The 27,552-nt window shown below is 50.2% G+C and overlaps 1 protein-coding gene across 6 annotated transcripts in view; it reads left to right on the top strand.

Moving 5' to 3' along the window:
* Positions 1 to 27,552, top strand: part of WDR25 (WD repeat domain 25) — a 141,444-nt gene that overhangs the window by 82,169 nt on the left and 31,723 nt on the right. For all 6 annotated transcript variants that reach the window (XM_014790451.2, XM_087447939.1, XM_087447937.1 and 3 more), the window contains exons 3-4: positions 4,399 to 4,546; positions 17,264 to 17,394. In XM_014790451.2, the coding sequence (XP_014645937.1) occupies positions 4,399 to 4,546; positions 17,264 to 17,394 (279 nt within the window). The remainder of the gene's footprint in view (positions 1 to 4,398; positions 4,547 to 17,263; positions 17,395 to 27,552) is intronic.

Genomic DNA, 27,552 nt, shown 5'->3' with positions numbered 1-27,552 from the left:
ACACACTTCAGGCTGCTGCAGGGTTTGGGAATTAATCTTTAAAACCTGACAATGAACATAAAATTCACTTAGGGAGAGCGATTAGCAAAGATTCTTCTCTTCTTCACCCTGGGTAGCTTTGAGAAGTGGCTGACTAGTCTGCATTGATTCGGACGCTATCATTGTGCATATATCAACCAGGAGAGCCAAGTGTGCATTTTTTACTTCAGAGGGGAGTTATCGGACAATTTACAGATTGATAGATTTCCTTAAAGGTATTTCCGTGGCTGATTCAGGAGGCCTCCTGGCCAAGAATTTAAACTTCCTGGTTTGCTGCTTTTGGCCTTGGTGCGAGAGTTCCACTCTCTGCTTTTGTCTTTCTTTGATTACGACCATGATCCATCCTCCTTCCTCCTCTTCCTTCTCCTCCTCCTCCTCCTGTTCCCCCTCCTCCTCCTTTTCCTCCCCCTGCTCCTTCCCCTCCCCCACCTTCCCTCCTCCCTTTTCCTCCCCCTGGGCCCTTCCTTCCGTTTTCTTCTCCTTCCTCCCCATCCCCTTTGCTTTCTTCTCTCCTCTCCCCACCTCCTCTTCCGTCTCCTTTTTCCATCGCTCCTTCTCTCCCTTCTTCTCCTCTCCCTCTTCATTAACATTTTTATTTTAAATTATGAAAATTTTTAAACATACTCAAAAGTCTAGAAAGGAACATAACAGACACCTGTGTACCCACCACTCAGACTGTAGAATCCAGGGCTCTGGCCCCGGTTCTCGTCCCGTCGACCACGCAGCAGCATTTGACACCCCTCTTCTGTTTTCTCTCCCACCTCATTGGCCTCTTCTTCTCAGATTCCTTTTCTAGTTTCTCCATAGCCTCCTCAACCCCTTCCTGTGAGCTCTGGGCCTCCTCTCGGCCCTGTCCTCATTTGTTCCCTCTGAGAGCTCATCCAGTTCGTGACTGAAGCACCATCTCTGGCAATGACTTGCAGAGCTCAGCCTCCACCCTGGACCTCTCTTTTGGACATCACGCTCACGTATCCAATGGCCTGCTCTCTGTGGTTCAAAACCGAGCTCCTGGTCTTACTCCCTCAAACTCGCTCCTCCTCTTGTCTGAGGCACCCCTTTAGCTCCTTTCCTCTTGGTGCTCCAGCCAAAACCTCCAGAGTTGTCCTGGACTTTTCTCTTGCCCTCCTAGCCCACCTCCAACCCAAGGAGATTGTGTTGGTTCTACTTTCCACGTGAGGCCACTTCTCTACTGCCTCCAACTGGTCCAAGCCATCTCCTCTCTCCCCTGGATTCTTGCAGAAGCTCCTCACCATCTCTCTGTGTCTCCCTTGCCCCTCACTCTCCTCCCCACACAGCAGCCCAGGTGGCCCTGCTCCTGCCTGGAAGGTTCTTCCCCCAGTTTCTGTATAGCTCCCTTCCTCACCTCTTCAGGCCTTCTTTCAGCTGCCTTCTCTGAGAGGCCCTTCCGGGTCACCATTTCAGCCCCTTTTCCTGACCTATGGCCCCTTTCCTACTTCCTTTGTAGAATTTCAGTCTTTACCACCACCTAATACACTATATAGATTCTGCTTGTCTTGTTTCGTGTTTGTCTCCCCTACGAGATTGTAAACTCTTCGAAGTCAAGGGATTTTGTCTTATTTGTTTATACTGCTGAGCAATGCCTGGCTAATAGCAGGGACTCAGGAAATGCTGGTTGAATGAATGAATAAATGAATGAGTTTGATAGATGGAAACGTTCGAGCACGTTTGCTTCAGAGCATATTCCCTCTCTCTCTCTGCCCTCTTTAGAGGGGGTACAGCATAGTGTTCCCAGCTGTCTTTTCCCTCTATTCCCAGGAGCAACCACCCTCTCCATTCATGTTTTTCTAGTCTTACTACAAATGGATAAATAAACGTGATAGAGTTTTGCTTCATGTGTATTTTTAAAATTGTGGTGAAATACACATAACATAGAATTTCATTTTAACCATTTTTAAGTATACGGTTCAGTGGCATTAGGTACATTCACATTGTTGTGCAACCATCACCACTATCCGTCTCCAGAACTCTTTTCATCTTGCAAAACCGCTGAAACTCAGCCCCCATTAAATACTAACTCCCCCTTCCCCCATCCCCATAGCCCCTGGCACCCACCATTCTACTTTCTGTCTCTCTGAATTTAATTACTCTTGGTACCTCACGTAAGTGGAGTCATACAGTATCTGTCCTTTTGTATCTGGCTTATTCACTTAGCATAATGTCCTCAAGGTTCATCCATGTTTTAGCATGTGCCAGAATTTCCTTCCTTTTTAAGGCTGAACAATATTCCATTGTATGGATATACCACATTGTGTCTATCCATTCATCTGTCAATGGACACTTGGGTTGCTTCTACCTTTTGACTATTGTGAATAATGCTGTGATGAACGTTGGTGTACAAATATCTCTTTGAGACCATGGTCTCAGTTTTCTGGGTGTGTATACACAAGTGGAATTGCTGGATCAAATGGTAACTCTATGTTTAATTTTTTAAATTTTTTGCCATGCTGTTTTCCATAGTGGCCGCACCATTTTGCATTCCCACCAACAGCGCAGAAGGGTTCCAATTTCTCCCACTTCCCCTCCAACACTTGTTCTTTTCTTTTCTTTTTTTGATAGAAACCATCCTAATGGGTGTGAGGTGGTGTTTTGTGTGTTTCTAAAACTTAGATGGCATCGTACTGCATATATACAGCTTGTCTTATGTACTCAATATTATTTTTTTACTGTAGCTGTGTTAACCCTGTAGATCTAGTTCATTAACTTTATTTTTTCTATTAAAATCATGCTTGTACATAACTTTGAAAAAACAGAGGTTGCTTGCACTCTGCCCTTCTACCATGAATTCCCACTCCACTTTGAAGTCTTCTGGATGTTTCTTCTGTTATTTCTGCCCATATTTCTAAATGTAAATGTTGCTATTACTTGGTTTTTCAGTTTGAGACCCCAGCTATTGACCCCTAATAAGGAAGAAAGGAACTGAGCTCTCTGCACATTCTTTAAAGGCTACTGTTGACCTCTTGTTTTCTTAAGCTTAGACGTTTACATATGCCCAGAGTGCCTTCAGAACTCTGCTCCTTTGCACTTTGAGAACCTTCAGGACGTGGTAGGATGCATTTTCTCATCTTGAAAGGGAAGGTTATCTCTAGGATCAGGTTTGTGGATGTGTGTGGGTGCACTTTGGGTTTTTCTCTTATTAAGGAGATGAAGCTTGGGTTCCCTGACGTCGTCGAGGAGTCCCTGATGCCTGCTGTTAGGAACCATTCGCATTGCAGGCGTCAAGAAACATGCCCACCAGTGCCACAGCTCCTGCTGTGTGCCAGCCACGGTGCTGCGTGCTCAGTCCTCACTCATTCCTCACCACTGCCCTTCAGACGGGGCTCTTCTCATTCCCACTTTACGAAGGAGGAGACTGAGGCCCAGAGAGGCCAAGCTACTCAGCCGAGTCACATGGCCCCTGAGCAGCAGTGTCACGTGTGAGGCACTTGGCTCTGATGCCCACGCTGGATGCTGGTGCTCTTCCTGCCTCCTGTTCAACCCTCTGAGCCACTCCGGATGGTGGGGTGGGAGCGTCCCCTTCTCCCTATAGTGACAGCGAGGGTGGGAGACCAGCACTGCTGAGTACCGCCGGGTGCCAGGCCCAGGGCCAGCCCTGTCGGCTTGTGTGGTGGTCGTGGAGTTTCCTAGGAGACCTGGTGAAGAGCTGGACCCAGCCCTCTCACCCACGGAGTGGCCACGGCTCTCGGAATGTATGGTTCTATACCGGAGGGCTTACAAACATGTTTCAGAAGTCATTAAGGTACACAGGGCTTTCTGCTGTGAGCCCCATTCCCCATGGAAAGCCAGGGTGGGAATGAGGGCCAGTACCTTCTCTCCCAGACAGAAAGAGAGCTTGCCTTTCAGGCAGGTGTTTGCTCTTGGCTGGTTATAAACACAGGGGTGGAGGCTCTCCTTGGGATCTCGGTTGTGAAGCAGGACCTGTGAAGATAGCCCGGCCTGGTGCAGTGTCCACTGCAGGGCTCAGACAGCCCCGTCTCAGAGGACAGATGTCAGAGATGCAGGTGAGATGGTGCTAGAGCTGTGAGTGGAGCAGGACGTTTTGGTGGTGAGCAGGTGTGGAGCAGGTGTGAAGGGCTGGTGGCGGAGCAGCAACACATGGAATGCTGTTTTCTGTGGGCCCCCTTAACTCCGGAAGAACTGTTGGGAAAAGCCCCCCCTCACCTTGCAGTCCCAAGCTTTTATATTTCTACAAGGAAAAGTTGAACATCTAGATATTGTTTTAATGGTAAATAATGGGAATCCGGTGCCACCACGGGACCCTTTTCCTGGCGCAGAGGGGCTGAGCAGAGCCCCGGAGTCCAGGCCCCCGTTTGTGACATCTGCGCTGTGTTTGCCTTGTAGGTGTGGAACGCCGTGGACTCGGGGAGCTGCTTGCAGACCTACTCCCTGCACAGTGAGGCGGTGCGGGCTGCCCGGTGGTCTCCCTGCGGCCAGCGCATCCTCAGTGGTGGCTTCGACTTCGCCCTGCACCTAACAGACCTCGAAACAGGTATGTTTCTCTATATTGTTACCCCGAGGTGCCCCCTCCTCAGAGCTGGTAACTGAGCCAGCTTCCTCACGGGGGAAGCTTCTCTTGGGTGTCTGCAGCCACAGCTGTGTACGGTTTCAGGGCAGTGGGAGATGGACCTCAGGACAGGCTCAGATTGGTGAGTGTGTTTCTAGGCCGTTTGCCCGGAACCAGGACTCTCCACGGAGGGATCGAGGTGGGCCTCTGCCAGCCTGCCCAGAGGACAGAGCCCCAAGGTTGTCTCAGCTCTAGGCTGTGGGGCTGGATAAAGAGGTGGCTTTTTAGTCAACTTCTGACGTGTAATTTGTACTGAAATGGATTCAGCTTTATCACAGCGTCCTTTGGTTGGAATCAGTTTAGAATTCCTGTCAATTCATTATCGTCGAAAGGCTGTAAGGAATGATTCCAGCTCGTAAGGAAAGTCTGCAAACTAGTTCTGCCTTAATGCCCACACTGAAAAGGCATTTGGGTGAGATGGATCCGTGCTGGTAAATCCTAAGGGGGCTCTTGACAAGCAGGGCGAGAAGGAGAGAGAAGTCGGTGGAAGGAACTTTCCATTACCGAGCGCTCCTGTGCAGCAGGCCCTGTTAGCACTTAATCTGGCCACAGGCCTGAGCGGGGTGCTGTCTGTGGTTCAGGTGAGAACAGAGTCAGGAGCACGGGGCTGGGTTCCCACCTCTGCCCCGACTCCTAGGCCGGCTGCTTTCAGTGCCCACCTACCTTTTCCTCCCTGGGCTCCTCCTGGGTCTCTGTGCTGCTGGGCACCACTGCCACTGCCAGGAGAGGAGGCTGGAGTTCATGCCAGTCCCTGAGGCATCCCTTGAGCCCTCGGGCAGCCCCCGCCTGCCTGGCCCAGCAGTGGTGGTGTGGGGCCTGTGCCCCTCCCAGGGCAACAACTCCGGATCCCCCCGCACAGTTCCTCCCCAGCAGCTCAGAGGAGGCGCGGGGAAGGAATGCAGCGGGTGGTCTGGGGTAACCGTGGGGTTTGTTTTGCACCTCGAGTGTCCTCATCTCCTTCCAGGCCACTGAGGGGCGGCCTTGCAGCTCCTCTGAGTGAGCCCCAAGGCTCTCAGTCGGGGTGGTGATGAGACCCATGGTGTGTCAGCAGCTGGTACTGTGCCACAGGCTCCACTCGTGATATGTCGCTCCTCCCCTGAGGATTCTCCTCATTTTACAGGCGAGGAGACTGAGGCTCAAAGGGCTGAGTGATGTGCTCAGGGCTCCCGCTGGTGCATGGCCGGCAGGGATTTGGAGCCATATCTGTGCAGCTGCAAACCCCGTGCCCTTTCCACACTGCCGAGTGCATGGCGTTCTTCTTCTCAACAAAGCATTTTCCTGATGGTGGTGGTCTTACTGAGAGCCCTGCAGGGCCCATGAGGGAGCCACGGCTCAGGGAGTTGGTGCCACTTGGTGACGGTGACCATTGGGTCAGTGTTGATGGCAGCAGGTACTGCCACCGAGCACCTGCTGTGTGCTAGGCCCTCTTCTGCAGCCTTACATACGGGGTCTCATTTAGGCCCCACTCACCCTTCGAGGCTGGTGCCACTAGAGTCCTCTTTTCACATACTGGCTCAGAGGCACAAACCAGGAAGTGGCAGAGCCAGGACGCACACGGGTCTGCCAGGCTCCAAGGCCTGGGCCTGACTGTTACAGTCCATTGCTCGTGTGTCCAGTAAGCCACGCTGAGTGTCAGAGACACAGAGGTGAACAAGACCCGGATCCACCCTGGAGAAGCTCACATCTGCTGGGGAGACAGAAGTGCAGAGAGAGCCCCAGGTCACAGTGATGGAGCGAGATAGAGGAACTGCGAGGACGGCTAGCCTGGAAGATCCAGGAAGACTTCCTGGAGGAAGTGGAACCCACGCTGAGGCAGGAGTTAGGGGGACAGAGAATTGGGGTAGAGGGGGCGTGGTCGAGGAGGACGGAAGTGAATTCTCAGCAGATGGAACAATGAGGACAGAGTTGTCACAGGAACATGAACCGTGTTATGTGTGTGGAAATGTGGGGTACAGGGACTGCGGGGAGGTGAGTTTGGGGGTGCAGGAACTGGAGCCTGAGCTTCACACAGTTCCCTGCCTGTGGGGGGCGCATTCTCTGGGCACTGCCCCCCCCCACCCCGGGGTCCCTGAGCACTCTGCCCGTGCCTCCCGCCCTCGGAGTAAAGAAGGCTGCTTTCACATGCTGGTGATGCTGTCGGGATAATTCAAGTGCGTTTGATGACGTCAGTGGATTCCTAGTGGCCCTGTGTCATGTCTCTCTTCTCAATCAACAGATGTTAAACAGACACTGCCGTGTGTGTGTGAGTGTGGTAGGGTTCTGAAATTTTCAGATATTCAAACAGAGTCCTCCTGCCTGACAAGTTAGGGACTGCCACAGCAGGTGGCAGTAGGGGGCCGTTGCTGAGTTTGGAGCAGGAGAGAGTCATGGCTGGATTTGCACTCGGCGCAGGTGTCCCTAGTGGCTGCAGCTGGTGGGTGGGACCGAGGCCTGATGGAGAGCTGGAGGAGGAGGGGAGGCATGCCTCACCCAGCTGGTGGTGGAACTGTCGCTGGAGGGAAACGTGTCCGGCCCCAGGCCCAGCGAGCCCCTCCGGCTGTGGTGTGTGGGATGGTACAGGACAGGCATGGCCCTGCCCTCGGGGCTTTGCCATCCGGTCAGGGAGGTGATGGAGGACTTTTCCGTTCCACCACTCTGCTGGGAATGGCACTCACCACTGGTTCACCTGGTGAAGTCCCGGTGTCATTCCTTTAGGAGTTACTTATAGAGCGCCTACTATGTCCAGGTCCTGGTGCTAGGGCCACGGTGGTGAGGTTGTTGGAAGTCCTTTGTCTCTTGGGGGCTAGGGTCGAGGCGTTTGGACCTCACCCTTGGGCAGGCCCTCCAGCCCCTAGACGGGGCCTCTCCTGCTGAGGGGGTTGTTTTGGGGGTGTCTGTCTCCCTGGCTAGTGTGGGAGCTCCTTGAGGATGGGGGCCTGTCCTGGTGGTCATCATGTCTCCGTCATGCTGGCTGGGAGCAGCTGCTCAGTGTGTGTGTGGATGAGACAACACCGGGGCTGGACCTTGCCAGGCAGTAAACCCCATCAGGGGCCACCGGGGTTGAGGTGGGGGGCGCCACTCTTGTCTCTCTCCTCGTCCCTGCACCCCTCCCCTGGCCCGGGTTGTGTTGGGTGCTCTCTTTAGCAGAGCTTGGGCAGCCCCCGTGGCTCTTGGCCTGGTTTGACTTATCTCGTCCTTTCTCGTCACCGAGTCTCATCTCCCGTTTCATTTGGTCTGCCTCTTTCTGCCCTTGGTGATTTGCCTTTTTCATTTCAATCTAATTAGAACTCCCTGCCAGGAGAAGGCAGTGCAGGGTGTTCTCGCTGCAGTGCTTTGGGAATTAGTCACTCGGTGCCCATTGTCGTTAATGGGAATTTGGCGCCAAGGCCATTTATCCTGGTGTCCTCGATCAATACAGTTAAAAATCTGTGGATTCGAAAACGTCAATACCTGGCCTGAAATATGGAGAGCCAGCAACATTTTATCTCATTAATTTATAGTTCTGACGGGCTGTTGGCTTATAGAACAACCATGAATCAACACTTAAATAAAATCCGCTCACAGATCAATTATTTTTGGTGCTCCCGTTTCCGTCTGTAATCTTCCTAACAAAACGTCTCTGGTGCATTAGGCTGAGGCAGCCTCAGGGAACACTGGCCGACTCCATCAGGGCCCGAGTGTCGTCTGCTTTATGAGTCAGCTCTTCCTGCATGCCAAACCAGCCAGTCTCCTTAAAATCCCTCGAAGAGCGTGCTCAGTTCTAAGTGGTACTGGTTTCTTGCCGATTCCAGCCCCCCAGGCTGGCCCTAGCCTGGCTATTGAGGCCTTGGAGGCATGCAGGGCCTCGTACTTTGCATTTGTTGGCTGCTAAGGAGATGGTCCTCTCCCTGGAGCCCCAGGGCTCTGGCCTGGCAGGGCACCCTGTCCTCCTTCCTGTTGCCCTGGTCAGCTCTCCTGATGTGCCCTGGCTAGTCTGGGACATCCGTGCTCTGCCACCTGGTCCCAGCTCCTGGATGCTGGAGGCAGCGCAGTGTGATAGAAGGAGCATGGGTGGGGTATAGTGCGGCTTTTCCACTTACCTGAGCTGGGCGTCCTCGGGTTTCTTCACCTCGATTTCCACCTCTGTGAAAGGGGAGAACAGCGCGTGGCTGGTGGGGTTGTTGAGAGGAAAAGCTAAAAGCTGAGATGCAGAGGCCCTTTGCAGAGTACCTGGTGTATGGTAGGTGCTCAGCAAAGGGTGCCCTTCCCTTCCTCTGTCACCACCCCAGGAGGCCCTTCAGAAGGTAGGAAATAATGACCTTGTTCCCAGTGAGTGTGCAGAGCACCCCAGGTGCTGGGCCCTTTCCCAAATGGAGCAGCTGTGGTGGCTCAGTTCCAAAAGCCTCTGGTGACCCCCAAGCCAGCATACTACATGGCGCTTGGTCCCATGTGTGGGTCTCAGGGCAGACTGGGAGCAAGACCGGTCTTCCAGGGTTCTCCCAGCTTCTCCATGTTTCACTTGTTCATGACGAAATGGCCTGCTGATGGGCTAGCAGCTTCTTCCTCGTGATGGGACTGCACGTGCCCTTTATTTGGGGTGGGCGTGCTCTTCACTTGGACTCCACTGCCCACAGGCTTGCTGTCTCCAGCGCCTGGCTGCCTCTTCCTGTTCTAGGTGTCCCTGGGTCTTTTGACGGGGGTCTTGGTGCTTGGAAATGAGTGGCCAACTGGGCCTAGACCCATACCTGACCATTTCTCTTGTTTTCCAAGAAGTGTCTTCTGGTGACTCTCTCATTTTTGCATCATGATTCGGGCCCCCATCACAGAAACACTACAAGGAAAAGGAAGGACACATTGGCTGAGCACACCCCGTGGGCCAGGCCCTGGGCCAGGTAGCCCTGGTTTCCAGTACACTGCCTGGCTTGTATCAAGCTGAAATGAATAAATATGTCATTGCTCATGACATATTTAGTCTCCACACTCACCTGTGAGGGTGTGTTTTTATCCCCACTTCATGGTCTCAGAAACTGAGGCTGAGAGTGTGTGGTGACATATACAGCCAGCAGTGACAGAGATGGGAATCCAGCTCCAGCCTGTGTGACTGGCAAGGGCTTTGTCTGTTGAAGCCCGGGAGTGGCATGCCCTCACCACGTCTGTTTTCCTGCTGTAGACAAACAGTTTGCTTAAGCCGACTGCTGGGGAGCCCGCTTGGCTCTCAGCAGGGCTGCCGGCTCACCACCTGCTGAGGATCACTCGGGGCCTCGGGAGGAGGGCGAGCCCAGACTGATCTTGACTGATCCCTCTGATTAAGTGACAGGCCCAAGGATGCTTCTCTGGCTATTGACAGCCGCTGCTCCAGGGGGAGAAATGTTGGCCCTGATGGTTGTAGAACACTTGGCATAGGAAGGGTGAGAAGCGTCCAAATGAAAACCCTGGAGCAGAGTGCCAGGAGCTCATGGAGCTTCAGAGAAGCAGCTGCAGAAGGGGGCTTCTTGTTGGGCTGAGCCTTTAGAGTGGGACTGCCCCTGCCGGGCCTGGAGGAGGTGCTTGCCGAGGGGTCTGGGCTTCTCCATTCTCAGGCTTTTGAGCACCATGGCACGGTGTCCCCCAGCACATCTCAGAGGGACTCTGTTAGGCATCCTTCAGGTGCCTGTGGAGACCAGGAAGGCAGATACACAGCAGATGCTGGCTGCTTCCAGGGTCTCCTGCTCGTGGGCACATTTACGGAGCTCCTGGTGGTTCAGGCACATGTATACTCACTCCTTTGGTCCTAGGGGTTTTGCTGCTAGATCTAGGCATGGAGGCTCCAAGGGGCTCAGCGAGGTCTGAGCTGACGATGGTCCCGGCTGCTGCCCCTCAAGTGCCTCCTTGCCCAGTGAGTGGCTGCCCATGCTCCCTGTCTCTTTCCCTCCCACTGATGCAGCAGGACCCCCACAGAGTCCTCGGCCTTTCCCTTGTCATCCACGACCCCACTTTCCTCTCCTTCCTTTACTGGTGCCCATTTCCTGGCTTACTTTTTTATTTTTTGGTGAGGAAGATTGGCCCTGGGCTGACATCTGTGCCTATCTTCCTCTATTTTGTATGTGGGACGCTGCCACAGCATGGCTTGATGAGTGGCCTAGGTCCGTGCCTGGGATCTGAGCCTGTGAACCTCAGGCCGCTGAGGGGGGGCGCACAAACTTAACCTCTACGCCACCGGGCCGTCCCCTCCTGGGCTTCTTTTAAGCATGTCTGTTCTTAAGGCCACACCCCCTTCAGCCCCACGCACCTGTCCCCACCCCCATGCACACCCTTTCTCTTTCACTCTGAAGAGTTTGTCTCTCCGATCTCAACCGTGTTTTCCCCCCTTCTTTCCATGCAGCTTTGGGTAAGAAGCTGACCCTAGTTATGGATGTTAACACAGATGTTATTAAACTTCAGTAAAACACCCTGCCAGCCCTGTATCTCACGCTTTGGAAAGTGCCTGGAGGTCCTTCCGCCTCTCCACAAACATCTGTCCCATCATCCTCTTCTGGTTAAGTCGTGCCAGCCCTCTGGATAAATAAAAAGAGGTTTTTAATCAACAGTACGATTTCATCCATTGCTGTTATTGCACAGTGGTGACGTTTTATCCCTGTGTGGGTTTCGTTGCACTTGCATCGCCGTTTGGCTCCTTGCATTGGTAAGGAGCCCTCTGTTGACTGACCTTGGGACCTGAACACACTCACAGCATGTTTGCTGACCGAGAGGTGAGTTCTGAGTCCCAAAACACAAGCCTAAAGTCAACCGTTGGGACACACCTTGTTTGCAAGTTGAGAACTCTTTTTATAAAAAAATTTTTGGAAAATTCAGTCTCGTCCAGATAAGTAAAAGCAGTGGCTGAAGCTGATATAAAAGAAAGGACCACAACCACTTCTGTTTCTCTACTGCGACTATTGTTGCTGCTCCAGCTCCTGGTTATTGGGCCTGTCGTTTGCTGGGCTTGTGTCTTACATACATTATTTCCAGTTTTCACAACAATCCTTCAAGGTGAGTCTTATTGTCCTGACTTTACATATTAGGATCCCATGGATCTGAGAGGATTGCTGGCTGTTCCAGAGTCCCCCAGCTCATCCACGGGGAACATTCAGACACGGCCCGTCTGGCTCTCTACCCCATGTGCCAAGACGGCCCCTGTTTCTGATTCACAGAGTTTGATTTGAAAGTTAGTAAGCTCCTTTTCTCGTTAACTTTGAGTCAGGATGGTTAAATTTACAGCTGGCTGAATACCTCCCAGAGGATGAGTGTAACGATATTGATTTTGGCGAAATGAGTCATATGCCGCCTGCCTGGGAACACAGGCTCAATCACCACCAGCCGGCAGCAGCAGCAGCTCCCCTCGTCAGCGTCTTCTCTGCATGTGCGCGCGTCTGTGGATGTGCGCAAAGAGCTAAGGAGAAGGAAAGGTCACGAACAGCTCACAGGCAGGCGAGGCGGGGTGCAGAGCGCTGGGCCCTGGGGTTGGGCGGGGCCAGCCCGTGTCCCAGCGTGGCTGGTTCGAGTGGCCCTGGAGGAACCATCGCCTCGCTGAGCTGCCATTTCCCCAGCGGTAAAATGGTTAATTACACCTGCCACATGGGGTTGTGGCGGACGTGTGCAAGGCCCAGGCAGGCCTGGGGTAACAGGCACCCTCTCCCTGGAGAGGAGGGCATGAACTTCCCTTCCCTTTCTTGGGGACCAGACGTGCTGAGTGGACCTGGAGCCCTGCATGGTGATTGGGTCCCCCAGTAGGCGTTAGGGTGGACAGGCAGTGTTGCCTTGGCCACGTGGGTGGTCACCTCGGGGAAGCTTGACGTCTCCCCCTGAGAAAGGAAGAAGGGCAGCTCCGAGGAGTTACCTGGCCAGCGTTACCAGCTGCCTTATCACGGCAGTATCGGTGATGGAAGCACTGATAGTAATAATAGTGTCAAGAGAACAAAGTGAGTTTATGCATTCTATTTTAAACATGTTTTTGCTTGAATGACGGTTTACAGTTTATTTGTATCATTATTGATTCAAGGAGGAAAAGAAGTGATGTTTTTCCTAACTCTAAGAGGATCTGAACAGTTCTTATACTGGTTGAGTTCATTATAACAAGATCAGTGTTAGTGGATTGAATATTTTAAAACTCAATTTCCTATAAGCAGCATACAGTGAACAAATAGAATTTTCTATAACAGATATGTAAACAAGATAGTCTCAAGGTTAAAGGTTACGTAGCAACTAACCATTGTGCTTAAAGCAGCAGCGCTCAGGAGAGGACGTGATAAACAAGCCACTCGATGTATGAAAAGGCACAGAGCAGGAACACGTCTGACAAGGGAGGACCTTCACCTCCAGTGTGGCCGATGTTCATGTTCAAGATAGTTTCTGATGTTTTCCAGCCTTTATCCATATCTCTCTAACAAAATGTAAAGGCCAGCCCAGGGCCTTTTATTCTCATAGCCTCACGACAAAAACTCAAAATCTTTCATCTCTCAAGGTTCCTGCTGTTGAAAACTTGTATCCCTTGGTTTTGGCTTTTATTTTAACCAAGGATGAGTTCAGTAATTTGGGGTTTAATTCTTTCACACTGTAATAGCTCCCTTTTGTTGTCTGCTGTTTGCCATGCCCTCTAGAATGCTCTCCATACCACGCTCCCCACAGCCTTACATTTATGAGGGCATGCGACACAGCAGTGAAGGGACCTGCCCATGGGCCCTCCCCTGGAAGTGACAGAGCTGGGGTGGGACCAGTTCTGTGTGACTCTCAACCCTTTTGCTGTACCACCTCCCACTTCAAACACGGTGCCAGACCATGACGACTGAGACCCTGATTTCTGAGCCATCGACTTGTCCTAGACCTCCGTACCCCGCGGGATTTCTCCTGTAGTTTTTCCCATTAGGTATCTGGAAGCTTATTTAAAAATTTAAAAATCTTTTAGCTTTGGAGGCTTTTAACAAAGAAATATAGTAAAGGTCTAGTTATTATAAGTAAAAGTAGGAAAAAGATATAAACCATAGCTTGTCTTCTAACTGGAAAATTTTAGTACTTAAATTCTCAGTCTCTGTAGAGGGTGAGGAAGAATAACATTCAGAAACGCATTTTTTTTTTTTTTTTTTTACCAGAACAAGTTCAATCATCATCTTTTAGCAACTCAGCTTTCACTTTTCCTTCCATCTTTTTTTCCCATTGTTGGCAAGACTGTATTACTGCACTTTTTGAAAAAACGTGGCGAATTCACTGCCATTTCTCAAATAAGCATATGGTTATATTCTATCGCCCCAGAAACAGGGAGAAAATTTTCTCCAGACAGAGTTTGTTTTCCCTTTTGGGCTTAAGGATTGGCAGTGAATTCCAAGTGAGCAAGTAGTCGGCAGTAGGCGCAGTTGTCTCCGTCAGGAGAGGAGACTTCTGGCCCACTGGGGCCTTCTTGGAGTGTGGGGGCTGCAGGGGCATCTGTGTGCCCCTTTTTCATAGAGGCGACGTAATGGTGGTCCCCGCCCTCAGCCTCCAGCCACTTGGCTGGAGCGAGCATCCTGAGGCCTGTGCTGCAGACATGATGCCCATCCCTGGGGGCTGCCCACATGCTGCTCCGCATCCTGGCACGAGCGTGGAGACTGAGGGGGGCTGCCCTCTGCTCCATCCTCCCTGGGAGGGGGATTTGCTAACTGGGTTTGGTTTCTGACTAACTGTAGCTCCAAAGGCGAGGAAGAGCTTGGGTTCCAGGGGAGTTTCAGGAAAGGAAAAGAAGAGTGAACTCGAGAAATACCAGGTCCCCAACTAGATTAATTCCCTGGGAAGCAATGTTTTGTTTACTTGTGAGTGTTGCTTGTCTGTTGACCTCGTGAAAGGGACATAGCACCCAGACCACTATAAGTCTGCTTGTCTGCTTGATGCCTTTTTAGAAGAATTCTTTATTTATTAGAAAAAACAATATTATGGCAACATTAGTGTAATTTAAACAGTTATCCTACTCTCCCTAGAACAACCCATTGGTAAATCTCTTCCTGGTCTTTGTCCGTATCACCGCCTATGTAATTCTCTTGTAATTCAAGAACAGGTATCAAGCATTGTCCATTTTGCCACAGAGTGCTGTCTGTGATTCCAGTTTTAAATGGCCCTTCAGCACTCCACCAGGCAGAGAACCATGTCTGCCTTAGCTGCTCCCTTGTGTTGGGTAGCTGGGCTGCTGTTTATAGTCCCTTCACCGTGACGGGTATATGACCTGAAGTGGCTGGCTCTCCACAACATTGTGATGACATAGGATGACCAGGAAAATCTTGGTATGTTGCATTTTGTAGCAAAATATTTTAAGGGGCTTATTGAGCTTAAAGAGGTGTAGAGTCTTCATTTATAAGAGGTCAAGTGTTTCCAGAATTTTCTCTGGTGACAAATGACTGCCAATTTTAGGCCCCTAGAAGATATTAGAAAAAAATCGACACACTTAATCATCTATCAAGGTAAAAGTGATGCTTTAACAAAGACTAAGGGAGTAACTGCTTTCCAAGAAATTTGCACTATAGAGAGAACATTTTGAGAACAGATGTTTTTAATTGTTTCCATCGTTCTGTAATTTTTGTTGCCAAAACAATGATGTAAACGTGTCACCTATTAAAAACTGTAATATCTGCACCTTTAACTTGGGAACAGGGTTTTTCTAATCTGCTTTAAAACCTTTTAAATGAAAATTTCAGTGGATTTTGAATTGGGTTGTTAAAAATATGAGAATGTAGTAATACCCTCTGATTAGTTGCAGGAGCCATTAGTTGACATCAGGGAAAACGGAGCTTTCCTAGCAAAATGTTCACAAAAGCCTTTGCATCGGTGGTAGATGGAGATAGAAAATGTCTCCTTGTCCCCCTTGGTGAACATCATCCATCTGGGCCTGCACATCTCTGAGAGGAGTCTTGGTGGGCTCTGGTAGACTTCAGTGAATAAACTGAAGCTGAGCTGGGCTACGGTCAAATCACTGAGTCACGGAAAGTTCCCTACATTTGGAAAAAATGGAAGCGTAGTCAGTCCTGTTGTTCTTACGAAAAATATTGTAACATTTGATTTAATGATTTCAAAGAGGTTTGTTGATATTCTTAGTAAAGGCATATTAAAATATATTTAAAAATATTGGTTATTTTATCCTTTTCTCATCCTTTAAAATGTTCCATTTTTGGTATTTGTTTTGATATTCATAATATATCGGTGCAGGAGCACATGGTATAACTTATCAAGAAACAGACATGTGCCTAAGGGCTTCTCATTGATGGGGTGCGCTGTCAGACGCGTTTGGAGACCATGGATCTGGACAAACTGGATTTACAAAGGCTTCTGCTGTAACTCCTGAGAGTGCCGACGGACGGCTTCCTTTCCATGCCTGGTGAGCTGGTAGAGCAGTTAACCAAGCACGTGGCGGCGTCCTGAGCACGAAGCAGTTCAACCTGACGGAAGTGCTTTCTGAGCTGAATGAGCTAATGTGCATCCTGGGTTCCCGTAAGAGGACGTGATGCTCAAGATCTTGGCGTCACATTGGCCTTCTTGGCCAGCAGCTTCTGTGTCCCTAACTGCCCACTGCCTCCGTCCAGCAGAGGAGTTTCCTTGGGCCAAAGGCAGTTAAGCTTTTCTCTCCTGGGCTGCGGGAGCCCTGGTCGACATCTCTGAGGGAAGCCGCCTTCACGTTCCTGGTTGGCGTGGTGTGTGGCAGGTGCCACACCTGCCGTGTGAGCAGGGACGTGGCCTGGTGGCCCAGCCCCTGGGGACATGTGGAGAGGCAGCACTCAGACTCAGCAGCGAGAATGGCTTCTAAGGCCAGTCTGGTTTCTCGATGCAGTGTCCCTGGGGTTGAATTGAACACAGGAGAACCACAGCTGGTGCTCTGGGACCCCAGGAGGCACAGCGTAGAGGAAGGAGCTCTGGCTTTGGAGCCCAAAGCCAGACCTGGGCTCAGGGCAGAAGATCTGATCCCCATGTGCCCCGAGTCTGACCTGTTTATATAGCTCACCTCTGAAAGACCATAGTGACAAACAGACATTCTCCACACCAGATGTACATCTGTGCACACAAACATTTGCACAGTGCACACAATGCTTGACAACAGTTTCATGACAGGTGTGTATAGGACGAGACCCCGATGGTCCACTCCAACCTGTTCATCCTGGGACTTGGGCCACGGTGATGTCACACTCTTATTTGTTGCCCAGAGCATCAAGCCACCTCCACCTGCCACGCTCTGTAGCAAACCATGCATGGGTTTTTGTAAGGGCTTGACTGTAAGATCGCTGATTCTAAAAAGAATCACTTTGGAGCATCCTGCTTTTGGTTTTTAGACTTTATTTAGGTAAATAATCTGTATTAATTGTGCAGTTTTGGAAATGTTACCTAATCTCCCTGAGCCTTGTTTTTTTCCAATTGTAAGTGGGTTTGGAGTGGTTGTGTGGTTTAAATGAGTTGATACATATAATGTGTACGGAGCACATAAAAGGTGACAGTCATGGGTCCAGTCATCTGGTTTAGCCCTGGGGGGGAGTTCAGCTATCAAGGGCGGGGGGGCCAGAGAGTGAGGGCAAAAGTTGCTGCTGCTGCTGCTGTTGTGTTTCTAGAAAGTCTCCACTGGCCACCTTGGGCCCAGGGGGCTGCAGAGGGCATCTTAGTTTTAAGGTATTTATTTTGTAATCTGAGTAGTTTCTAACCCTCTCTTCTTTTTTCGTGTTGTAGGAACCCGGCTGTTCAGTGGTCAGAGCGACTTTAGAATCACTACCTTGAAGTTTCATCCGAAAGATCATAGCCTGTTTGTGTGTGGAGGCTTCAGCTCTGAAGTCAAAGCTTGGGATATACGGACCGGCAAGGTACCACGTCTTCCTCGCTTGGCCTTTCCCCAGGAGAGCTTGCCTGACGATTTGAATGATTGGGGGCAGGGCAGCATCTATATATAGGACCCAGAGATGGAATAATTACCACTTAATATCTAATCAGTGCTAATCGTCGTTTTTAGATGCTTTGAAAGAACATTCTTGAGTTGTTAGGACTATTAAAACATCATAGATGCAATTCTGTACAGCTTACTAAAAATATCTATTGAGTACCTACTATGTGCAAATGCTTCCAGGTGATATAAGATGAATCACCCTTGGGTCACTCAAGGGACTAATGTGTGTATACAGATAACTGGTGCCGAGAAGTGGTGTGTGTGTATGTGTGTGTGAGTTTGTGTGAGTGTGTGTGCACGCGCGCGCATGTGTGTGTGTGAGTGTGCGTGTGTGTGTGCGCGTGTGTGAGTGTGTGTGAGAGAAAGGGGGAGGAAGAGAGGGGCCTGAATTCAGAGCAGGGAGTGCTTTCAGCCTGGTGTGAGGAAGCTTCTTAGAGGAGACCGTGTTCCCTTTGGGGCTTAAAGGCCGGTCACCATCAGTCCCGTAGAGAAGTGATGCCCACTCCCACCCTCGCCACAGCCTGCTGCTCCTGTTGCCTCCACCAGCTTAATACCTGGCACCTCTATCCTTTTCGTTGTGCAGGCGAAAACCGTCAGAACCATCCCTGCCTCTGCTCTTCCTGTCCCCCCTATACCCAGACCATCAGCAAATGCTGTCATCACTCTGGTTTAAGCTGCCATCGTCTCTCGCTGGCATAACTGCAGTGGTTTCCTGTCTGGTATCTCTCTTTCCCCTTGCCCCTTACAGTTTGGTCCCAACACAGCAGCCAGTGTGGTTACAGTGTAAGTCAGATGTGTCCCTCCTCTGGTCAGACTCCTCCAGCCTCCCATCTCACTCACAGAAGAACCAGTGTCCCTGCAATGGCCCCCAAGGCCTATGTGATCTTCCCTCAGCTCCTTCTCATCATCTCAAGCCCTGCTGGGCCCCTTGCCTTTCCTAGAACACACCAGCACATTCCTGCCTCAGGGCCTTTGCACATGCTGCTCCCTCTGCCTGGAAGGCTCTTCTCCCAATTTCCTATGTAGAGGCTCGCTCCCTCCCTGCTACAGGGTTCTGCTCAAATGCCACCTCTCCAGTGAGGCCTTTCCTGGGCACAGTGCCGGCCACCCCCTGGCATTTACTAGTTCCCTTTGCTACCTCATTTCTCTCACCTGGAGCACTTATCATCACCTGGCATACTTTGGATTTTACACGTTTATTTATTTGCCTGTCTCCCTCCACTCGAACATAAGCTCCTCCAGGACAGAGATTTTGTCTGTTTTGTTTGCTGTTAGCTCCTAGAAGAGTGCCTGGCATGTAGTAGGCACCCAGCAAACCTCGGGTGACTGGATGAGTGAATGAAGGAGGAAGGCAGTCATATGGAGTGTGCAAGTGCAGAAGGTGGGGACCTGAAATGTGTGCAGTGACCAGTGGCCGGCTGGACTTGGCTGGGCATGGGCTCCAGACAGCGAGCCAGGCCTGGGCAGAGAAGCTTCCAGTGCCATGAGTCTTGGTTTGGATTAGCAGTGGGAGCCGTGGGAAGTTTGTGAGCAGAAGGTGCTGGGATCAGGGCTGAGGAGGGGTTGATGGAGGGGTGCCAGCCTGACTGCCTCTGCGGGCTCAGTGACTTCAGGATGGCTGGTTTTCGAGACCTGAGAAGCACTGCCCTGGTCTGAAGGAGGCATACAGCCGCTCGAGTCCTACAGGGTAGTTCATGATAAAACCCATGTAGAACTTGACTTTGAAAGAAGGAGGTGCAGAATGTCAGCGAGTGTCGTCCTCTGTGTGGGGTTCAGGGGACTCATGGGTCCCACCTGAAGGGCTCTAGCCTGCTGGGTCTGTAGCACCAAAAGGCTCTACCTAAAGGCTTCCCCCTCTGGGGCCGCCTCCTGCCTGGTCCTGGACAGGTGCAGCCCCGTGCAAGTCTGCGCTGAGCAGAGGCCGTCCCACGTGGCCTGGACGCAGGGAGGTGGGACAGGCCTCCAAGGCCAGATTAGAAGGTCGAGTTGGTGCTTCTCACTGGCTGCTGCAGGGGACGCTGTCCCTCCAGGCTGTTGGAGGGGGCTGCCGGTGTTTTGAGGAGAACCTAAAAACAGAGAGTTTCTTCAAAGAGAACAGGAAGTTTTATCCATAGATATCTTGCTTAAAGTACTTCACAAATGGTAGAGGTACAGAGAGATGTCCTCTTTTCAAAAATATGACACATTTTTCTTTTACAAAGAAACTTCTCTTTACAAAAATATTTGGAAAAGAGAGGAAAGTTACCCGTGAAGTTTTTAAAAAACACTAGAACACTTCTATTTGGGATATAAATACACGATAAATGAAAGAAAACATAGGGAAGTGCTGCTCCGGTTGGAAACTCTTAGTCATGCTGAGTGAAGCGAGGCCTCCTGATTACCCAGCCCCGCTGATGGCCACGTCCCTGAAAGGTGCGCTTACTGTTTTCAGTCTCGAAGACCAAACACGTAAGAAATTACTCACCAAGGACGCCATCTGATTTAAGAGTTTGTTAAAAATATCGGATTTTCTCTCTCCTAAGGCAGACGCCAGCTGATGAGCTTTGAAAATGCTGGGGGAGAAGAAATTAGAAACAGATGTTGCCGTGACTGGTATTGGCATGTTTGGGAGTCTCTCCCAAGCTAATAATGTGGGTGAGGGGATCTGTGTAATATTTGTTTTTACTTTCTTTTTACCAACAATGCTACTGCCTCTCCTCCCCCGCTGGGTTGCAGGGCTAGTTCCATTTTGCATCAGCCAGGCCCAGGGGACAACTCTCTTTCCTGCTTCAATTTCATTTCTTCTAACAGGTATTGCCTGAGTGTCTCATATGGACCCAGCGGGAGAACTAGAGAGAAAGGCACAGACTCCATACCCTCTGGGGCTCCCACCTGGGCCTCTCGTTTTTGACCCTGCTGGGCTCCCGCGGGGTGCGGAGCTCTGTCCCTGGTGCTGAACTCTCCCGCCCTCCCTGGTGCGTGGAGGAACATCTAGGGCTGGGCAGCTTGGGTTTTTCTGGCTGCCTTCAGGGACAGCGGTGGTAGCGAGAGGGACACAGACCTTAGCTTAAAATCAAGACAAGCTTCCCCTTTTATATACCACAGGGAGGACTGTTTTGTAAAAGTAATATGTGATTGTATGAAAAAATTAGAAAATAGGAGGAAATAGAAGAAGTAGGCGAGCCAGCCAAAGATAAACATTAGGAACATTTTGATAATTTTCTGTCATTGTTCTTTTCCCTTGTGTCTGTGTGTTTTTAAAAAACATTGTTTGGTCTTATTTTTATACATAGTGTTGTATTTTGCTTTTCTCATAGCATTGTAAGGGTTTTCCTTGTTATCACAAACTCTTGTAGAATTTTCGGTACATCCCTTGACGTAGCGTGCTTGGCCAACTTGCTCCTTGCCCTTTCCCCGGTACTCAGAGCAGCATATGAAATAAGTAGGCACTTGATAAATACGGATCAAATGAGTCAACTTCAAATGGTTTAGGTTATTAAACCATTTCCCTAGGTTGGACATTAAGGATATTTCTCTTTCTTTTTTTGCCATTTAAAATTAATAGATAGGAATATGGGGATCAGGAGTGGGCAAACTGCAGCCTGCAGCTAAATCTGGCCTGCTTCCTGTTCTTATAAATAAAGTTTTATTGAAACACAGTCACACTCATTCATTTATGTATTGTCTATGGCTACTTTCACACTACAGTGACAGAATTGAGTAGTTGCAAGAGACCACATGGCCTGCAAAGCCAAAAATATGTATGATCTGGCTGACCCCTGCTATGGATAGATCTGGCTGTGACGTCTGTCACCCTATTGATTATCGGGACTAATCCTCCTGATCTGGCCGAGAAGGTGGGTACCCCTGTGCCTCTCCCTTTTATGGGCATCCTTGTGGAAACCGTGTGGTCAGAGAATGTCTTTTCCAGAGAACTCTTCTTCAATCAGGGGTGTTTAAGTCATTTTTCTCTCTTGTTATAATCTCTGAACAACCATCCAGGTCTACTTTGTTATATATTCCACTATACGACACGTATTTGTGCATCTAGTGTTTTCCACAATTGAGGTTTATTTCTTTACGCTTGGGTCCTAGAACTCAAATTGCCAGGTCAAAGGGAGTCAGCCTTTTGAAGGTGAGGAGTTGGGGAGCTGAGGCGTGCTGTCTGTGAGCCACCACTGAGCAGGACTGCAGGGCCAGACCACCTCTTACAGGCTCTCGGAGAACAGAGTCTGGAGAGTAGTTGGAACAGATCACTCTTAAGCTGCTTCCCAGTCATACAATTTTATGATTCCTTGGGCTAAGCCAAATGATAAATGTTGGGATTCGGGCCTTCTACAGGCCAGCCCAATTCATTACAGCAAATGGGCTGTTTGGCTCCCCTTTCTTCTTCTCTTGGCTGCTGTCTCTGCCTCGGGTTTGGTGATTGGAGCACATCCCTCATTGCAGCAAAGTGCCTGACTTCATTTCCAACAGGTCAGCAGGATGTGTTCGCATGAGCCAGCGGAGCATGCTTCCTTGAGCTGGCTTAGTGTCACCAGGACGGAATTTTCTGACTCCCTTTCCTCCTGGCAGTCTGCTTGAACAAGGGTGTGAACTGGAACTCAAGACGTCCATGGTCTAACCTTCATGTCATGGTGGGGGTCCCTCTCTCCAGAAGCCTCTCCTGGCCTCCAGTGCCTGGGCTCACGTACTGCTCTACCAGCCACTCAGCTGGGTGGTGTTAGGCAAACCCCTGAGGCCCAGTGTCTCTCAGTCATGGTTTCCCCACTGGTGTAGTAAAGGGGCAGGATGAGGTCATCTCTAAAGCAGGGCTGCTCAGGCTCACTCGTGTGTAGGAGAGCACATGGGGCTCTTGTTAGGATGCAGTCTGTTTCGGCAGGTCTGGGACAGGGATGATGTCTTAGCTCAGGCTGCTATAACAAAGTCCCACAGAATGGGGCCCTTAAACCACAGAAATTCATTTCTCACAGTTCTGGAGGCTGATCAAGGTCAGAGATCAAGGTGCCAGTATAGTGGGGTTCTGATGAGTGCCCTCTTCCTGGCATGTAGATGGCTGCCTTCTTGCCGTGTTCTCACAGGGTGGAGAGAGAGAGCTCTGGTTTCTCTTCCTCTTGTAAGGGCCCACTCCCATGAGGGGCCTCCACCCTCATGACCTCGTCTAAACCTAATTACCTCGCAGAGGTCCCACCTCCAAATATGATCACATTGGGGGTTAGGGCTTCAACATATAGATTTTGGGGGGACACAGACAATTAGCCCGTTGCAGATGAGATCTTACATTTCTAACAAGCTCTCAGGAGACACAAAGGCACATGGTCCATGGACCACACTTTGAGAAGCCAGGGCCCAAAGGGCCTCTGAACACAGAGGTCCTGGGCTTCTCTCATGTGAGCCTTTGTCCTCGATTGGCCTGCACCACCTGTGACCTATCTTAGTGACAGCTCTTGCCTTACATGATTGTAAGCACCCCCATCTGACAGGTGTTCATATACAACTGCCTCTGTGGGGGGCTGAGTCTGCCTGCCTATGCCCCTGCATCTCCCACAAAGCCTGGACCAGAGCAGGGGCCACCCACCTGCCCACAGCTCAGGGGCAGTGTCCACCCTGGGATCTACGCAGAGGGAGTGGCCATCTGACAAGTGGGTTATAAAGGCTCGCCGCAGTTCAGCTGCAACTGGTCATTGCAGAAGTGTGAACAGAGGCAGAGGACAGGAGCTCCCGGGTCAGATGAAGTGTGGGGTGCTGGTCCCAACCCTGCAGTTCTTGGCCAAGTCCCAGCTCTTGTGCTCCCCGGAGTTTGGTGGCTAACAGAGTTACCAGCCTCACTGTTTCCAGGCTCGCAGGGACCTGGCTCGGTGCCCAGCGTGGAACGGGAGCTGTAGAGTTGCAGAGTGTGAGACACGGGCCCAGCTCTCCAGGGCCCACCAGCACTGCGGGAAATGCTCAAGGTGGTAGTTCACTGTAAGATGACTCTGTAGTTTGAGCCAAGTTAGGATGGGTAGTAAAATAAATTTTTCCCCCTTGTATCATGAATCAAATTTGTAGAAAAACTCCCACAGAGGCTTAAAAGTCATATTGCATATCTAGTGAATCACCCTTTTTGCAAGTCTAAATTATGGAACCCCAACCTCAGCAAATTACCTCTCAGTTGAGCAGGATCGAGCCCTGGAAATTGGAGCAGCTCCAGAAAATCTAGGCCACGTGGCTCCCGGAGCTGGGAGCTTGGCCTCTGCCCCAGTTCCTCTTCCCCTCAGTGGGCAGGCTGGCAATGGGCAGGCTGGGGCCCCGTGAGCCCGGGGCGCACAGCTCTGCTCCCCAGAGCTGCAGGTGCGTTCAAGCCCCCATTGGGCTTCTAAGCACTGACCCCCTCCACTCTGGGATAAACTCTCGTGATAAAGTCGGCTCTGACAGGCCGGCTCAGTTTGGCTGCAGGGTTGATTTGACATGAATCATCGACATTTCACGGTTGTTCTACACCTTTTCTTTCTTTTTAAGTTTGTAAAGGGCCGTCTTGACTTCCAGATCCTGAATTAGTTTTGTGACCTCCTTCTGGCGGTTTGTCCAAGACCCCCTGCAGGTGTGTGTCCTGCCGTGCAGGTGACGGTGGGGGAGGCCCTGGCTCGCCCTCCCTCTGCTTGCCTCCTCCTCTCGGCCTCTTGTTGTCACAGCCCCTGACTCGCAGGCTGCAGTTTCCCAGCAGAATGTAAACTCCTGGCGGGCAGGAATTTGCCTCCTTTGCTGCTGTATTCCCAGCACCTTGCAAAGTGGAGAGGGGAGGACTGTTGCGTGAATGACTGACAGCCCTAATCAAGACCAGTTTTAAGATCCCAGGTCATGTGCTCACCGAGTTGAGGCAGACACTGAGCCACTGTCATGCGTTTGCTCATCTCACGCCCCTCCTGTGGGCATCCTTCCCTGAGTAGCAATGATAGGGGCTGGTTAAGCAGCTGGTGGTTGCTGAGCCAGACAGGTTCACCTGGTGCAATGGTCAGAAGCCCCTGGGGAGCATTAGAGACTACTGCTGCCCCCCCCACCCCCCCCACCCCGCCCCAAGGGGCCTAGGCATGGAGAGTTTTTGAAACTCTCCAGGTGATTCTAATGTATAGACAGAGTTGCTAACAGCCCTGGAGGCCATGGATTGGGTGCCTAGGTGAGAATCCTGAGTGGGGTTGTGTAAGGTTTCCGCCTGCCTCCCTGAAATTTGCATTCCCGCAATGGGAACTGTCTGGAAGCCTCAGCGCCTTCGCTGCGTGCTTCTCGGTGCCATCAGTTTTTGTGGCATTGTAGGCAGGTTGCTTATTTGCCCTAATGAGCTTTTGATTACTCTCCATTTGTCTCTTTCATCAGCTTTATATTAAAAAGCCTTTTTATTTGGACTCTTTGTACTTTCTGCAGTTCTAAGTTTTGCCACAAACCAAACTTTTTATGCAGATGAGAGCAGGAGACTAACAGAGGCAGAGATGGGAAGGGGGCCCAGGGGAGCCCTGTGGCCACCATGCTCTGTGTGACTTTGGGCAGTTCCTTGTCTTTTCTGGGCTCCCACTGCCCCGTTTGTCAAGTGGTGGTGGGGCTGGGGTGCCCTTGGGTCCCTGCCAACAGTCAGTACTGGTTTGAGGTGGCGTGTGCTGGGCACTCACCACCTGCTGGGCTCTGCACTGAGCACTTTGTGTCATAGCTCATCTACCGCACAGCAATCCTGGGGGGCTTACCAGGTGCTACTGTCACCTCATTACACTGGAAGGGCACCCGAGGTTCAGGAAGGTTCTAGCAACCAGCACTGGTGGGGTGCGGCTTTGAACCAAGTGGCTTGACCCCTACGCCATTACAGGTCCTCCCATTCCCAGCGCGAATGAAGCTTTAGTCTTGGGTGTAAATAAAGCTGTGTCAGTGAGTGTGGTGTGTCCTGTTCTTGGGGAGGCCTGCACGGTGCAGCCCTTGAGTTCAGATGTGCCATCAGCCCTGCCACATGCAGCTGGTGCCTGGTGTCAGGGACCAGGCTGTGAGCGGGACAGTGGTGGGCTCTGCAGCCTTAGGCCTGAAATCATAACCCCAGCACCTCTGTGAGGGCAGCCTTTCTGTCCCCACGGTGCAGGCAAGGAAACCAGCTCTGAAAGTCCAGCTCTCGGCGCAGGGGCGGGCAGCCACTGTGGGGCTTGGATCTGAACCCAGATCTTCTTCTAAATTCTCCCCTTCCCTGCCTCAGAAAGAGGACACATTTCATTTACTGATGTCACACAAATTTTCTGAGTCCCCACCAGACACCAGGCATTGTCCCAGGGCTTGGGTGACAAAATCCAGTTAGACAGTCCCCGCCTTCTAGGAGCTCACAGTCTGTCGGGAAGCCCCTGCTGAGAACGCACAGTTCTTCGATGTCTGATGGATCCATCAGCCTCACTGGTTGCCTTCACAGGCGGCTGGGGAGTCCCTGTGTGTCTCCTGGGTCATCGAAAATCTCAGGCAGAGCTGGGGAAGTGGTTCCCAGTATCCAGAATTGCAGACACCTGCCGCCCAGCCCAACCCTCCTCTTTGACTTCACCCTGCAGCACTTTCTCAGGGCTGGCAGGCAGACTCCTGTTTAAAACCTGGTGTGTGAGTGGCCAGCTGGAGCTCGCATGTGATAATGGGAGACCCATGGCATCAAGAGGGCGATGTCCCAAGACTTTCGTTAACACCCCATTTGATAATTTCTGCTCTTAAAAATGCAGTAGGGTATATCAGAAAATATAAAGCAGACTCTGGCCCTGTCATGGTTATATAAATACAATATTTATGTAATGCTAAGTTATGAGTCCTTTATAATAGATTTTGCCACTAAAATAGGCTGTGTTATACTGAACACCTTTCCTTGAGATTTTTAAAAATTTAATATTTTTATTGAAATTGATTCACAATTTATTATTTTTTTATTTGAAAACTTGTTTTACTTTGCCATAACTAATGGTATCCAAAAAATCATGAATTTGATGCCCTAGTTATTTTTGGTCTTGAAATACTTATTAAATTTTTAGCAGCTTTGTTGAGATATACTTCACATATCATACAATGCACTCATCTAAAGTATATAATTCATTAGTTTTTAGTAGCTTTACAGAGTTAGGCAACCATCATCCCAGTCAATTTAGAACGTTTCCCTCACATCAGAAAGAAACCCTGTGCCCTCCAGTGGTCACCCCCCGCTCCCCCCGCCCCACCCCGGCCTCAGTCCCAGCCCCTGGCAACCACTAGTCTACTTTTTATCACTATAGATTTATGTATTCTGGACATTTTGTATAAATGGAATCATACACTGTGGTGTTTTGTGCCTGGCTTCTTTCACTTAGCATAATGTTGTCAAGGTTCATCCCCGTTGTAGCATGAGTCAGTACTTCATTCCTTTTCATGGCCCAGTAATATTCCGTTGTATGGATAGACCACATTTTGTTTATCCATTCACCAGTTGATGGACATTTGGGTTGTTTCCATTTTTTGGCTATTATGAATAATGCCGTTATAAACATTCGTTTACAAGTTTTTGTGTGGACGTGTTTTCATTTCTCTTGGGCTCTACTGAGAGTGAAATTGCTGAGTCATATGGTAGCTCTGTGGGTAATTTCTTGAGAAACCACCAGACTGTTTTCCAAAGTAGTTGCACTGTTTTACATTCCTACCAGCAGAGTATGCATATGAGGGTTCCAGTTTTTCCATGTCCTCACCAATACTTGTTATCTGTGTTTATGCTTATCTCTATCCCAGTGGGTGCGAAGTGGTGTCTCATTGTGGTCTCCTTAAGGTCTGATATAGGACAATGCAGACTGTTTATTTCTTCATGAATGAGCTTCATTTTGTGTCTCTCAAAGAACTGGTTTATTTCATCTAAGTTATCAAATTCATGCACATAAACTTGTTCATAATATTCCCTTATTATCCTTTTGATGTCTTTAGGGTCTGTCTCCTCTTTCATTCCTAATATTGATATTTGTGTCTTTTTTTTCCTTAGTTTGGTTAGAGATTTCAATCTTTTTGATCATTTCAATGAAACATTGATTTTCTCTATTGTTTTTCTATTTTCAACTTCATTAATTTCTGCTCTTATTTTTATTTTCTTCTGATTTTGCTT

Source organism: Ceratotherium simum, chromosome 24 (genome assembly GCF_057802395.1).
Source record: "Ceratotherium simum simum isolate JZ-2026a chromosome 24, ASM5780239v1, whole genome shotgun sequence".
NCBI classification, from domain to species: Eukaryota; Metazoa; Chordata; class Mammalia; order Perissodactyla; family Rhinocerotidae; genus Ceratotherium; species Ceratotherium simum.
This window is presented reverse-complemented; position numbering and strand designations above follow the sequence as displayed.